This window comes from Caloenas nicobarica, chromosome Z (assembly GCF_036013445.1).
Source record: "Caloenas nicobarica isolate bCalNic1 chromosome Z, bCalNic1.hap1, whole genome shotgun sequence".
Classification (NCBI taxonomy): Eukaryota; Metazoa; Chordata; class Aves; order Columbiformes; family Columbidae; genus Caloenas; species Caloenas nicobarica.
This window is the reverse complement of record NC_088284.1, coordinates 102,930,402-102,946,375: the sequence shown is the minus strand read 5'-3', so window position 1 is coordinate 102,946,375 and position 15,974 is coordinate 102,930,402. Positions and strand designations below refer to the sequence as shown.

General features: G+C 38.8%; 1 protein-coding gene across 1 annotated transcript in view; it reads left to right on the top strand.

Moving 5' to 3' along the window:
• FAF1 (Fas associated factor 1) overlaps positions 1-15,974 on the top strand; it is a 163,031-nt gene that overhangs the window by 34,841 nt on the left and 112,216 nt on the right. The window contains exons 3-7 of the mRNA XM_065657013.1: positions 294-340; positions 3,467-3,675; positions 6,917-7,008; positions 7,366-7,454; positions 15,617-15,722. Coding sequence (XP_065513085.1) covers positions 294-340; positions 3,467-3,675; positions 6,917-7,008; positions 7,366-7,454; positions 15,617-15,722 — 543 coding nt within the window. The remainder of the gene's footprint in view (positions 1-293; positions 341-3,466; positions 3,676-6,916; positions 7,009-7,365; positions 7,455-15,616; positions 15,723-15,974) is intronic.

Sequence of the window (15,974 nt, the reverse complement as noted above, 5' to 3'; positions counted from 1 at the left end):
GTGTACAAAGTGTTAGATTTACTGAGCATGAACCATGCAATTCCACCTGGGAAATCCATCACACACATCTAGGAGCCTGAGCTTCAGTTCGTGTTCATTTTCACTTAGGCATGGTTTTTATTTCAAGCAGGTATTTCAACGACCAAGTTGTTTACCAAGAATATTCATGGAATGGAGAACACTTAATGGCATATTTTAAAGCAAGCTAATCACTCTTTATAGAGTATTATAGAAGTTCGGATTTATTTTTGTTGATCTGTATGCTTGACTCAAAATCTGTGTTCTCTTTTCAGGCAGCTATAAATGGTGTAATACCACAAGAAAACGGCATTCTACAAAGGTAAGCACAGAAGGCTGAAGTAGTACACACAGAGAATGATGCTGCATAATAGCTAGATTTTTGTTCCCGAATCCTATGAAGATGATGTCATTCTCCTTTTAAAGCAGTTTCTAGAGCCGCAAATTCAATTCCTGGCAAAGCTGATTTGACATTCAATTTTTCCTGTATTGATGGAGGACCAGCTCGAATACTTATTCAAATTAGTTAATTTTTATTTTTAATTAATTGGTTGTTGGGTCATTATGCGCAGGGTTGTCTGTTTACCAAGTCTGGATTTTGGTAGGTATCAGGACTTCCCCCCCCACCCCCTGCCCCCAAGGGCCTAAAAATTTACAAGGCAAATCCACAGATGTTCCTGATTAACTATTTTTTTTCCTTATGCATTTTTAAAGTTATTGATATTCCATGCTTCCCTTTCCCCAGCCAAAAATGTTTGTATTTTTGTAGTGTGGGTTTTTCTTTTTTTGGTAATTGAATTACAGGCAGTAGATACTGTGTTAAATAAAGTAAGGTTGTTCCCTTCTAAAAGTGGCTTTACTGGTTTTCTTTCAGCTTCTGAATTAAATTTTGACTTGTGTACTGATACCTGGATATCTTGAAGTCACTGAAGTGTGAGCTCCTAAGTGCTGATGAGGCAGTTGAAAACAGCAGAACGGGAACTGAGCTACTTGAGAAAGACAATAAAATAGTGCTTAAAATTCTGTTTAGAAAAATACTAAATATACTATTTTAAAAAGTTTATTTTAATGATGAAAAAAGATATATGATGTAAGTAAAGTGGTGTTTTGGCATCTCTGTCAATACTTACTAATGTTATCACTAAAGAAGAGTCAGGTTTTGATTCAGGATAAAACCTTATTTGCTCAGTAAAGTTACTAGATGTTTATTTAACATGAGGCCTGCCTAGTCCATCTGAGATCAAGGCCTGGTGGTGTTGAGCACTTTCTACCTCTATTAGTAAGTCCTGACCTCAAAACATTTATATTCAAAATACTATCTGAATTCAAAATACTGTCTGAAACGTTATAAAGCCTTTGACGGTGTTTCCCACAGCATTCTCCTGGAGAAACCTGCTGCTCATGGATGGGTGCACTCTTCGTTGGGTGATAAACTGGCTGGATGGCCAGGCCCAAAGTCTTGTGGTGAACGGAGCCAAATCCAGTTGGCGACCGGTCACGAGTGGTGTCCCCACGGCTCAGTACTGGGGCCAGTTCTGTTTAATCTCTTTATCAATGATCTGGATGAGGGGATTGAGTGCACCCTTAGTAAGTTTGCAGATGACACCAAGTTGGGTGGGAGTGTTGATCTGCTGGAGGGTGGGATGGCCATACAGAGGGATTTGGACCAGCTGGATCGTTGGGCTGAGGCCAATTGTACGAGGTTCAACAAGGCCAAGTGCCAGGTCCTGTACTTGGGTCATAACAACCCCAGGCAGTGCTACAGGCTCAGGGAACAGTGGCTGGAAAGTGCCTGGAGGAAAAGGGTCTGGGGGTGTTGATTGACAGCTGGCTGAACATGAGCCAGCAGTGTGCCCAGGTGGCCAAAAGGCCAACAGCATCCTGGCTTGTATCAGCACTTAGTGTGGCCAGCAGGACCAGGGCAGTGACCGTCCCACTGTGCTGGGGACTGGTGAGGCTGCACCTCGAATCCTGTGTTCAGTTCTGGGTCCCTCACTACAAGAAAGACCTTGAGGTGCTGGAGCAAGTTCAGAGGATGGCAACAAAGCTGGTGAGGGGCTGGAGCACAAGTGTGATGGGGAGCGGCTGAGGGAGCTGGGGAGTTCAGCCTGGAGAAAAGGAGGCTGAGGAGGGAGACCTTATCGCTGTCTGCAACTGCCTGCAAGGTTGTAGCATGGAGGGGGTTGGTTTCTTCTCCCAAGTAGCAAGTGATAGGACAAGAGGAAATGGCCTCAAGTTGCACCAGGGGTGGTTTAGATTGGATGTTAGGAAATGTTTCTTCACAGAAGGGGTTTTCAGGCATTGGAACAGGCTGCCCAGGGCAGTGGTGGAGTCACCATCCCTGGAGGGGTTTAAAAGATGCATAGACGAGGTTCTTAGGGACATGGTTTAGTACCAGTGTTAGGTTAACGGTTGGACTCAATGGTCTTGAAGGTCTCTTCCAACCAAAATGATTCTATGGAATTTTTCTTTGCTCGGCTTCTGTTCTTTCAGCGCATACATTTTTTTAGGTTGCATCCTCCATCATGATATCTTGTAACTGCCAAGGACAGATAATCTTCCTGATAAGAACATCTACAAGGCAAAGCTCTAGGCTTTACCTATGAAGTTTTTTGCCTTCCAGATTTAATTTCTGTACACGATAGTTTTCTTGGCCTGGAATAATGTTCCTGAAATGTCATGTTTTGTTGCCTTTCTAATCCTACTTCCATGGAGAGGCTCACTGAGGAAGATGAAGTGCTTCTGGGTAGTGAGGGTTTCCCAGTTTATTCTGACCTGTAATGCTGATGTATCCTTGAGCCAGGTAAGGAGACATCCGTATATGAATGTCCAGGAGGCAGGATTTTGAATTAAAAGGCAAGCTAGAATTCAGCATTGCATTACTATTGTACTTCTAGGTATTTTTGCAATATATACCCCATTATCTTAATTTGTTTACCTTAAATACATAACTATTTTCATATCTGACCTGTTTTCAACTAATTTGGTATTGGAAAATACCAATACACATGCACTATTTTAAGCTTTATTTCTTATTCTAATTTCCATGTGATACTAGCTCAATGATGTAGAAAGGTGGTTGTTGCCATGGTGCCAATTTTTATATGGCCACAGACTCCTGGGACAGGAAATAATCCTTCTTCTCAGGAAAATTCTGATATTCATCACATAGTGAACTTTAGACTGAAATAGTGGTTTAAATTCTTGTTTGCCATCTAAGCTGTTCTCCTGTAACACTTCTGTGTCCCTGAAATGTTAATATTGCTGATATGAAAATTATTTTCTAATTATTAATGAAACTATTTTCAGATGTGACAGTGTAGTTTATTCAAGAGGTTTGTGCTGTGGACCTCAGTAAGTGAATAATGCTGTTGATTTTGCTTTGCTAGCTTTTATTTAAACATATCAAGCTGTTCTGTTTAAACCTTCTTATCTGTGTGTCTTTCAGTGAGTACGGTGGAGAGACTTTACATGGACCAGCGTATGGCCCCACAAGTCATTCTACAGCAGCTTCTTCAACTCCTTCCTCATCCTCAGCATTTCGCCATGTAGTGCCATCTAGACAAATAGTGGAAAGACAACCTCGAATGCTCGACTTCAGGGTTGAGTACAGAGACAGAAATGTGGATGTAGTACTTGAAGACAGCTCCACAGTTGGTAAGGATTTGTAAAAATGAGATGAAAACTGTTGTGGTAAAATGGTTAACACAAAAACAAATAAAAAAGACCCAACCTTCCCCAATCTAAATCTTAAAAAAAGGCAAAGCAAAGCAAAACCTGTCAAAGAAGAAAAAATTCCTCAGACAATGCAGCCTGCACAGCTGCTAACCATTTAAAAATCTCTTTGCAGCTTTAAAAAAACCCCCAAAACTAATCAATTTTAAAGGTTAGTGATCTATCAGGTATTTACTTTGAAAACTAGTTTTCTTATAAACTTGCTTCAGAAACAAAACAGAGATTACTGATTAAGTTGAGGCATGAAAACGTAATTTGGTGTAGGATTAGTGTAGATGCAATCTACTAATAAGCGGCTGATCTTGGCATTTCCTTTTCAAATCTGTATGGCATCTCGTCCTGTGTAGGATTAGTGACAAGATTTAGAGGAATTCTTTCCAGTGTGAAGACTATTGTTGCATTACTTTTTGAATTTTTATTTGCCTTGTTTGTGCAAATTAAATTTCTTTTATAAGTTTTATTGTCTTTATCCTAAAACTGATGCATTTTGTAACAGTATTTAAGAAATATGCTATTGTTAGGATTGCAGAGGATGCTATTGCTTATATTCCCCAAACTGTGAGTTAATTTACTTTTGCTGCGGACGAAGAGTATTTTTTTAGTTTTTCATTTTTAGTGAAGACTCTATATAGATCAAAGTAAGGACCTACTTGAAGAAATAGTTTATCAAAACAATTTTCAGTGCTGCAGCCTTATGTCTGGGATGAAATTTTGAAATGGAACTCCTGATCTTGAGTTGCCTTTTTAGCATTCGATTTGGTATTGGCTGGTGCCACCTAGTGGTGATTGGTTTGAATTCTTGATCAGCGTTTCGTGTTTTCTGCTGCACTGCTCTGATTTGCATCCGTGCAAAGCAGATATAAAGTCTGATCAAATCAGAATTTTGCGGCTGTAATACTTTATTTTTTGTTTTCTTAGTAACTTCTTTCAGCTATAAATGATTAAGCTGTAGGGCATAAGCAATCAGTATAGAACTTTGATCTGTATCTTGGCATATAAAGATTGAGGACGGCCTGGTGTTTGAAGTCCGAAGAGGAGTGAGCAAGGCAAATAGAATTTCAACTGTAGCCTTCAGGAAAGAAGATTTTTGGCTTTTTCGGGGATCTGCTCAGCAGGATCCTGTGAGAGACTGCCTTGGAGGGCAAAGGGGCCCAAGAGAGCTGGTAGCTCTTCAAGGACAACCTCTTCAAAACACGAGAACAGTCCCTTCCAACTTGCAGAAAGAGGAGCAAACATTGCAGAAGGCGAGCACAGAACAACAAGGAATTTCTGACTAAATGCAGAGAAAAAGTACACAGATTGTGGAAGGTAGTGATGGGATACCCAGGAGGAATACAGAGATGTTGCCAGAGTATGCAGGTTTGGAGTTTGGAAGACCAAAGCTTGGGTGGAGCTGAAAACACTGAGGGATTAAAAGGGCTTCTGTAAGTACATCAGCATGAAAAGAAAGGCTAAGGAAAATGGGAGCCTGCTGTTCAGTGATGATTGCTGAACTTGGTCCATGTAAAGTTTATGGAGAAAATCTTTCTGGAAGACCTTTCTGAGCACAGAAAAGAAAAGAAGATGATTTGGAACAGCCAGCATGGATTTACTAAGGGCAAACTGTGTCTAATCAACATCATTTGACCTTCATGATTTGATGACTGGCTCTGTGGAGAAGGGGAGAATGGTGAATGTCACTTTGACTTTCGGAAGGCCTTTGGCACAATGCTGCAATATTCTTATAGTCATGTTATTAAGATAAGGACTGGATAAGTGGGCTTACAAGGTAGATAGATAGTTCCCTGGACTGCTGGGCTCAAAGTCTGACTGGTGAACAGTTACTAGTGTAGGGATGTCCCTTGGATTGATCCTGGGGCCAGTGTTTCTTACTGTCTTTATGAAAAACCTGGTTGTTAAGGAGGAAAGCACTCTTGGGATGCTCACAGGGAGTATCACATCAGAGAAAGAGGTTGATTTCCTGGAGGGCAAGGCTGCTGTTTAGTGGGACCTGGACAGCCTGGAGAAGTGAGCTGACAGGATCCTCATGGAGTTCAGTGAAAGCAAAGTTGAAGTCCTGCATCTGGGGTAGGATAACTCCATTTATCCCATCTGATAACTGGCTGAGGACTGACGGGCTTGAAAGCAACTTTGTAGAAAAGGGATCTAGGAGTGGATCCAGGGAAATAATTATTCCCCTCTATTCAGCACTTGTGAGATTGCACGTAGAGCACCGTGTCCAATTTAGAGGTCTTCAGTACAAGAAAGGTGTTGACATTCTGCAGGGGCCAGCAAGATATTCAAGGGCCTGGAGCACATGGCAATGTAGGAGGAGAAGCACAGACACCTGGATTTGTTCAGCGTGGGGAAGATAAGGGGAGAGATGGAGACCTCACTGCTGTCTACAACTACCTGATGGAAGGATACAGAGAAGATGGAGCCAGACCCTTTTTGAAGGTGCACAATAAGATGAGAACCAATGGACACAATGAGCAACATTGAAAATTTCTATTAGATAAAAGGAATTTTTTTTTCTTTAGTTGTGTGAGGGGTGAACTACTGGAATGGGTTGCCTAAGGAAGCTGCTAAACCTCCATCCTTAGAGATGTTCAAGAGTCAGCTGGACAAATCCTTGACAAAGCTGGCTTAATTAGACCTTTGAGCAGGGCTTGGGCTAGCTGATCTCCTGAGGTGCCCTCCAGCCTGAATTACTTTATGACTGTAATAACTACAGGGAGAGGAGAGCATCAAAATGTGCAAAAAGTTTAAAAAGCTGTCAGAGCAGTCAAATTGTATGAACACTCCAGTTCTCTAAGTAAGGATTATTGAGAATGGAATTGGTTATCAAAAATACCCATCCTCTTTATTGCCAATGAAGTGCATTGCTCCAGATAGTGTGCACCTGCAGATGTGTGTGTCTTGCAGAAGCAATGTAGAACTATTCAAATATATGTCCAAATCATCCAATATTCATGTGGTTCTCCAATCGTTCATGCTTTATGGGACTTTTTTCTTAGCTTCATTTGTCCTTCACTGTTTGGAAGTGTATGTTACAAGGGTTACTAAACTAAAACTGTTTTCTTAGTAAATTTTCCCTTGCACTTCTTTTTAACTAAAAGTCAGTACTGTCTGAAATAAAGTGGTAAGTGTGATATTTTATCTATTTTCTTTTTTTTCTCTTCAGGGGATATCAAACATATTCTAGAAAATGAACTTCAGATTCCTGCATCTAAAATGCTGTTAAAAGGATGGAAGACTGGTGATGTAGATGATAGTGTAAGTTTTCAACTGTAATTCAGTTAACTGAATTCAGGGTTTCAAACTGAGCATCTGTGGGTGGGGATTACAATGCAAGAATTGTGAGTTTCAAACAGTGTTAGATGTGTTGGGTGGCATACGAAGAATTCTTAAAGTAAAACATTGCAAAAAACATAGAGACAAATCACTTCTGTTTGTGTTGTGTTATATGTAACATGGCCCATCTACAAAAAGGATATTATTAAATTAAAAGTAGGCAGATCTTGAAACAAAATATTTGGTGGTATTGTAAATAAGTATCAATAACCAAAAGAAAAAAATAATATGTCAAAATTGGTGAATGTTTTATATTTATAATGATTTTTCTCCCCTCAGACTGTTTTAAAAACTCTACACTTGCCAAAAAATAATTGTCTTTATGTTCTAACACCTGACCTGCCGCCTCCTTCTTCAAGTCATTCTGGGTAAGTCTTTTGGCCATACGTTCTACTTGAGTGATTTGGTGTTTTTACGAAGCCATATGTATCCTTGCAGGAATCTGCAATCAGTAAATAAAAAGTGTTTTCACTGCCCTAGGAAGCATAGGGATGAACTGCCTCAGCACCTCGTTGTTGGAAAGAAGGTTGTTCAAGGTTTCTAAAACTTTGGTGTGTACATGAACCACTTATGTCCATGCAGAATTTTACACCTTCCAGGTGCAATGACTTCAATTTAACAAAAATGTAGTCCCTGTGGAACTGAGAGCTGGCCTTTCCTAGCTTACTGCATTATGTTGGTTCATTTAACAGAAAATTGTGCACATCATTGCCAACAAAACAGAATTTTTTCTGAAATGTTTGTTACATTATTTTGTCTTACCTTCTTAGACTGTAAAAATATATGTAGATAGGCTAAATAATCAATTTTCCCTAACACAGCTGGGTGTATTTTATTACTGATTTGAATACTCAGAAAGTTAATGACTGTTCATATGTTAGTGAATATTTCTAAAGACTGAAAATGAAATGTTATTTTATAGAAAGTGGAATCTTTACTCTTATAACGTGATTTGTGATTACGTCGATCACTTTGGCTTGTTTTCTTCCTGCCCTTCCCTTTCTCAAAAGCAGACCTGTATGTGCTCTTTACCAGGAAAATACTATTTTTTTGGGGTAGCCACTAGATGGTGCCCAGAGACGGAGCCTGGCAGAGCAGAGCGGCCTTTGGGCTTGATCAAATTGTGTGATCATTACACTAGTATGCCTTCAAGTTGTCTGAAGAGGGAGTTATTTTCCTGCTGTTGTAGTTCGATAGGAGAATATTTTACTAAAGCAGGCATGTTACTGATGAAGGAAATTCTTTGACAATCAATAGAAACAAATAACTGTTTTCCTAATGACTAAAAGTACTTCATATAGTACTGAAAGGTACTTGTGCACATAACCTCCTGCCTGTGGAGGAAATAAGAGTGGTGATATGAATTATAATAATAAAGAAAAGAAGCATTAAGAGAGGGAATCGTGACACCGTAACAGGAGGAGCGAAGTGGTGGTGAGCTGGATGTGGACTGGATGTGCTTACAGGAGTTGTAGTCATGAGGACAACGAACCTTTGTACTTAAGCAGCAAATTGAAGGACAGTGAGAATACTGTGGAAAAACACTGTAGATACTAATTGGGATTTTTAAACATCCATCTCCGGTTTCAAAATTTTCTACCCAGGTTTCACTGTACATTGTAATTTGAATTTCTTCACTTCTGGAAGGGAAACCGGGGTCTGAAGAATGTTGTTTATTGCAATTGCAATCAACTATATAACAACAAACTGTTTGAAAACAGTTCTTGGGCTTTTAAATTGGAGGAATATTTTAAAGGAACTTTACTTGCTAGTAAAATCAAAGCAGTTGTTACCTTTACAGTTTATACTTGTTTCATAGTGGAGATTAGTTCTGTGATTTTTAAGAGAAAGTTGGTAGCTTTGGGATAGCAAATGATGATTAATTAGTGGCTACTTAAGGATAATTTGAGGCTAGATCATCTCCCTGAAGTCATAAATTCTAGATGAAAGGGGAAGCTTGCCTCCAATTAAAGCATCAATGCAGATCAAAACACATCTAATTGAAGCAATGTACCAAACCCAGTTACACTGTTTACTGCCTACTGCTAGGTCAGTTATTATTCAGATTAGTTTGTTACCCACCATTTTAAAAGCATCTTGCTCACACGTATTATTAATGGATGTTAAGGAACTTTGCCTCTTACTTTGTGAGTTCATCCGTTATTTTCTTCAAATGCCTTCTGTTTTGAACTATAAATAAGTAGTTGTGATTTGAGTATCTCCAGAAAGTGGTATTTGAAAAGCCTGAGCTTTCAATATATGATATTTTACGTATATGCCCTTCTTAAAAGGAGCAATCTTGTTGCAGCTCTGTAAACTCCAGTTTATGCCTTTTCTTGACACTGAGGCAGAACAGCATCTGAAACATCCTCTTCCAAGGTATTGGTACGGAGGCGTTGAAGTTTATTGTGACAGACTGAATGGGCTTAACCCAGAACTGACTTAAAACTAACATCTAAATGTAGTGGCAAAGTGATCCTCCAGTTTAAACAAGCAAAAATCTCCTAGGGTGTCTTCGCTCATCAGTGGCATATCCAAAGCTTTTATAGGCAATAGAAACCCAGCAAATTACTACCGTCAGCTGGTAAATTGAGGTGTAAAGATTAAATTTAAATGTCAAATACCACCTGTAGGGTTACACGCCCTGCTTCCACAATTTCAGTCGGCAAAGCCATACTTATCCATGCACGATACCCAGAGCAGTAACAATGTGCTCTGTGAGCTGTGGATGTAATGAAACACGATTTCTTATGAATTCCTGCCTCATCCCAGTGGCTGCAGTCACTCAGTCCTCTCCCTTCCCATGAACTCACCCACATCTGAATTCTTCCCATGTATCTTGTAGCACCTATGTATTTTTTTTCAGTCTCGGCCTTTTTTTTTGTCTTTTTTTCCACCTCCCCCCCGCATAGGCAGTCAGCCTGCCCTGCCTCTGTTCTCCAGCTAGTAGTAAGGTAATATGGAAGCAAAGGAGACATCACATGCTGCAGGTAGTGCTATAATCCTTGGCTAGAAGTTGGCCGGATGGAGTATAAAAGTGCTGTGCTTGTACTGCAGCCTTTTACTAAGGTGGGTAGTAATTTAGGTCCATTCCTTCTACCCATCTGTTGATTTACACCCAGTCTTTGAGACATTTATGATGCTGTCAGACCTCCTTGAAACTAGTGAATGAGTTCAAAAGTTACTGTGTGGGACAGGTGGGTGAGAAAAACTTGATTTCCTTTGGGAAGCAGCCTTGAAAGGAAAGGTGCCAAAGAATGGCCATTGTTTAATTGTCCAAGGGGAGGAGAGATCCCTTGCACCGGCTTTGTCAGATTAGATTCTTCACTTCCTCAGGGTGATTTTCCTCCCCTTTGTTGCCTCAGTCAGCAACACCCAGTTCAGGGAAAAGGTTTTGTTGGACGCGGCAGAGGGGAGAGCATCAAAAGCAGAGGTGTGCAAGTCAGGCCACAGAGCTGGGTCATCCTCGTCCTCTCCTTTCTGTTGTGCATGTTATGGGAGGCTCTTGTTCTCCATTTGTTCTTCAGTTGTCAATTTAATGGATATAATGTATTTTATATTATACTTTTTTTGCTAAGTAGCTGAAAGTCTTAGGTAATTCATCATGCACTTTATTAGACCTGATGAATCGTTGGAAAGGTAAAACCAGTTAAAAGCTGTTTGACCAGGTGCTTACCTTTGCAGTTATTACAAGTAATGTATTTTTGCGAAGCGATCGTAAATTATTTAGGAAAAGTAATCACCTGTGCGGATAGGGATAAAAAGCCCCCATCTTTCAAGTAATAGGACCATTTATTGCTGGATGCATGTGCGTTAGATCGCTGCAGAGGAGTGGTGATTGTGGCATCGTTTCTTCTTGTACGCTATCAACTGTAGCAGAGTGTTAATTAAGAACGGTGTAACCTGCAACTCCAATTATTAGTACTGTCTGTTTAGCTGGACAGGAGCAGTGCCTTGCTTTAGTTACTTTGAAAGCTTCAATAAGAATGGTAAGATTAATGTTTTATTTTCACATCTGCTCAGAAGACAGTTTAAAAATCCCGACGTTTAAAATGCAATAGAATGTAAACAAAAAGGCTTCTGCTCATTTACATGTTAGCCAGATTTGCTAACTGATTGCTGTTTGAACCTAATCTACCACCTCCTGCTGCATTAGCTACAACAAACATTACATTTACATACTGATTTCTTATTTTGTTTTAATGTAAATAATCCGTAATTACAGTAAATTTGGACTTCTGTTGACATGAGCTTGTTTAAATCTGTAAGTTTAAAATGGAAATGTTAATTACCTTGTGTCATACCTATTTATATAAAATTCAGAGATTTTGGGAGAAATCTCTATGTGACTGAGAAGGATATTGCCTAATGGGAAATACTGCATGTGTTTCATAAAGACTTACAGAACTGAAATGAAAAGGAGCATTTGCTGATCATTGATTAAGGATATGCTTTTTGTTTCAAAGCATAAAATATTATCAAAATTTCAAAGAAAAATGCTGTTAAAAAGCCAAGTACCTCAGAAATTAAAGCATTAAGGCAGTCACTTAATAATAATAGATACAACCAATCTATTTTATGTGTTGTAACAGAACAACACAAAATCAGTAAAACTGTAAGCTTAAAATATGTCATAATAAATATCAGTACTAATACCATCTTGCTTCAACATTGCGTGGACTCATTAAACAGTTGCTGTCCACTAAGATTAGCATTATTTGCAGTAACACATTTTTTGGCTAAATATTGTTTCTATTCTTAATTTATTCAACTTGTGGTTTATAAATTGTGCTATATTGGAATTTGGATGGAGTAGCTAGTGAATAAACTCTTTCCAGACTCCTAGCTGAGTTTTGATATTTTGAGTTTAGTGGAAAAAAAAAAAATCTTGCAGCTTCCATTGCTTGAAATTTAAATTTTAAAGAGGGATGTTTTTGTTTACATATTGTAGCGTTTAGACCCCAGCGGAATCTTGGTCCACCACTGAGGTTTCTGTGCATTGTGATATTGCTGATAACCAATGCCACAGAGGCAAACCTATTTTCTTTTGTCTGTTCTTGGACTTGTTTTTTAGGTGTAGGCAGAGTTCCTCTAAGGGAAGATTGGTGCCCAAATATACCATCAAATTCCCTTGTCTCCTGGGCTGCATAGTGAATGTATAATAATTCAGCTGAGGAAAAAAAAGATGTAACGGCAGTATATAACCTATCAGCAAACGCTTTTGAAAGCTAGAGTTTGCAGTAGGGGAGAAATTATGCTGATAAGACTGGCCTACTTTAATCCTGTTTCTAGATTCTCTTGTGCTGCTAATTAATTCTCAGATTAATTAAATTCTGTTAGCACTGATGGCAAAAAAAAGAAAGAGAAAAAGAAAGAAAATCTGTCTTGACTTTAATGGGACCTGGGGTTTGGCCCTGATTTTTTTTTTTTTTCCTTTTTTTTTTTTTCCTTTTAATGCAGATGTTTCATTTAGAAGACTGTAGTCAACTGATAACATTTGCAAGAAAATGAAACAGCTGCAAATACTGAAGCCAAAATTTTAGAAACGTGCATTGTGTTCGGAAGTCAGTTTTCTCAATACAGTTATGTGCACCCAAAAAGAAATAAAAGTAAGCTGCAGCTTACTGTCAATGACAAGTCTTCTTTAAATACACTTAATTTGTACATTTGTTCACAGCCTTAATGGCTGGAAATACAGTTTTAGGGCAAGGTGTGTTTTGGAAGCAGGGTTCTTTTGGCACAAATAATTTGGGGTGATGCACATCCCTAGTTGCTGGAGGAAATGTGGACAGGAGGGGACTGGCATGGCTGGTTGTTCAGCCCCATCCCACGGAGGAGCGTTGGTACCGCGGGAGGTCATCGGCACAACCGGCCCCTCGGATGTGCCACCAGTTCCCCTTCCCAGTGATTTTTGAACGTGTATGGCCCAGGTCTTACTGCTGTCAGACCTTAGGAAATTTTTACGTAGGAGCTCAAAGGGTTGGATCAGTTGACCCCTGGATTTCTGTGTAAGCAGAAATAATATTCCTCATTATATTATTTTTCTGAAGAAAGGGTGAATAATTAACCATGCACTTTAATTGCTGACACTTTCAAACTCAATTTTTTCCCCGGTATTTTCAAGTTGTCTGTTTGGTTTTTTGTTTGGTTGGTTTTTGGGTTTTGTTTGTTTTTTGTTGTTGTTTTTGTTTGTTGGTTTGGAGTTTTTTGTTCGGTTTTTAGCCAGCTTAATTTTCAACCTCTTATTTGTCTATTTGGCTATGAATGTATACTGAGAATTTGTTTGTTTACAGCATTCATCTTGTGTTTAGAAATCCAAAAAGCAGAGTTGTCAAAATTGTTAGTTACTTCAAAAATCGAGGCTTTTAATTTTAAGGCACTTCATTTAAATTGGCTGTGTTTGAAGAGTATTTTTTCCTTTTCCAAATACACTCTGCTATCACATCCAGATGAAATAGAGAAGTGGAAAACCTTTCCTATGAACAGATGCTTTTGGTTGGCATGCTGCATTTTGGATAGTACTGAAGTGTGTGTATCATGCATACCTTCAGAGGCTGAGGATTCGACCGAATTAGCCTGTTTCATTCTGTTTACGTAATTACAGAATGAAAACGTGAGTCATGTTATCAGTTAGCATTTACAGCTTTTCAGATAGAGTCAAAAATAGCTATAACAGCCTTTGTGTGGTTCTGTGTGGAAGTCGGGGCCATTCACATATGCTGCAATGAATGTTTTCAGAGCAATTAAATATGTCATTCACCTCCAGTATTTGCTGAAAACAAATAAAAAATCAGAATTTGAAAAAGCACAGTGGGATATTTTAGTTGCTACTGAACATTTGCCAAAAGAAAGTGTGATTATGGCGTTGCTAAACTTATTATTAACAATCAAATTAGAATTACCTTTGAAAAGAGGCATACGACTTCTCAGGAGTATTTTTTTTCTTACCTCTTTTAAAGGACTGTTGGGTATTTTAAGAATTTTTAGGTCTTTTCTTGCAAGAGACGCAAAAGCGTTTTCTGCAACAAGTGCAGCCAACTTCACGTTCAACATAGAGGATTTACTTGAGTTACATTTGTAGTCTCTCTTACACACTTGATCCAGCCTACCATTGACAATGAGTTAAATTTCTCTTCCCTATTACAAAAGCATAAAATACGAGAAATAGCACTTGTGATTTTGTTTTGTAGTATGTGATTGTTATGTTTAAGATGTCACAGAATCCAAATTAAGTTGCTAAGTGAAGATATTTTTGTAAGGTAATCCTTCTTGAGATGCTAAAGCAAATTGTGCATCTCTTGCTAAAGCATCCAGTGAGTCTTGCATGGGTTCCTTATCATCTGAGCAGCAAAACTGCTGATCGGCCATTCCAGTAGCAGGTAAAACTAACAAATCCGGACTCAAATAATCTAACAGTCTTCCTTATCATCTTGTGTCTTAAGATACAGCTGTTCTCATCTGCATACAGAATTTGTCCTTTATTGCGAAGAGGAATGGCGTGTTGAAGTGTTGTGGAACAGTGAAGATGTGAAGGAAAAAAAAAACCCAGTCTGTTATTCTTTTAAGAGTGCGTGATGAGAAAAAAAAGAATCGAATAAGCATAATTTAATTCCACGTGCCACTGAACATCGCGCCTGCATAAATAGTGTTTAGAAAGCCAAGCTATGTTACAACATTTGCTGCAGTTTTGTAGCCTACGTAAGATCGTACACAGCTGTAATTGCTGTGTCTCTAACAGAAGTCCTGCCTCCTATTTTGAAAAGTAGATAGCTGCATGATTTTGTACCCAATTAAGCAAACAACATGCCTTTTTAACATCCAGATGTTTTGGTACCAAGAAAATAACAAAAACCTCAAGTTTGTGACAACATGAACATAGAGTTGGCTTGTTTAATCTTTATCTTAAGATTTTTTAAAAAATTCATATGATTAATGATATTTTAATGTACACTTAAATCAATTTGAGCAGAACTAATTTTTCTAAATGCTCAATACCCACATGAGAAATTTTGCTGTGGTTCATTTTCCAGTTCTAATTAGCTGGGTTTATGTGCTTTGGGTGAAACTAAGCGGAAGAATTTCCGTTGGGTTTATGCTTCAGGTAACCCCAGAGAAGCGAGAGCACGCTTTGCTTTGCCGCCTTCTACTTACCATCAGGTTTTAGTGTGCGCTGTAGCTTGATATTTTGTCTGGTCGTCAATATGGTTACAAGCCTGGTATTAATGGCATTATGAGTGCTAAATATACCCAATGTTTGTGAAGATAATGTGACTCTCTCCATTTTGAGAATACTTAACATTTGAAGGGCTTTAAAGGCTGCAGTTGCCTTATTAAGGAAGGAGTTCAGGAATGGCCTTTGGTCATTCTCAGCATGCTTCCTTGCGTTTAAGAGTGAAAAGAGAGATGATAATGTTGTGCCTGGACTTGTCCGTATAGAGTTTAGGGTACCCCGGGGTTTTTGCATCTAACTGTAAAACAAGCTATAACATGCTTATCCCTGATTTTCTTGTTTTTCTTTCAACCATTGCAGGGCTCTGCAGGAGTCATTAAATCAAAACTTCATGCTGATTGTCACCCATCGAGAAGTCCAGCGGGAGTACAACCTCAACTTCTCAGGCAGCAGTACCATTCAGGAGGTGAGTGCGGCTTCACAGCTGAAGAATAAATGTAGCTCATTATAGCTCATGCCAGCTCTGTAAAAGAGGGTTTACGTAGTCTCAACGGATATTCCTTTATTTTATTAGTCGTCTTTTTGGTTTAATCAACTGGATCATCAAGATTGCTGTGATCTGATTAACGACCTTGACCTAAAAAAGGTTTTCTATTAAATTATGCAGAAAAAAATGTTACTTTTTGCATTATAGTAGCAAAATATACACACAGTGTTT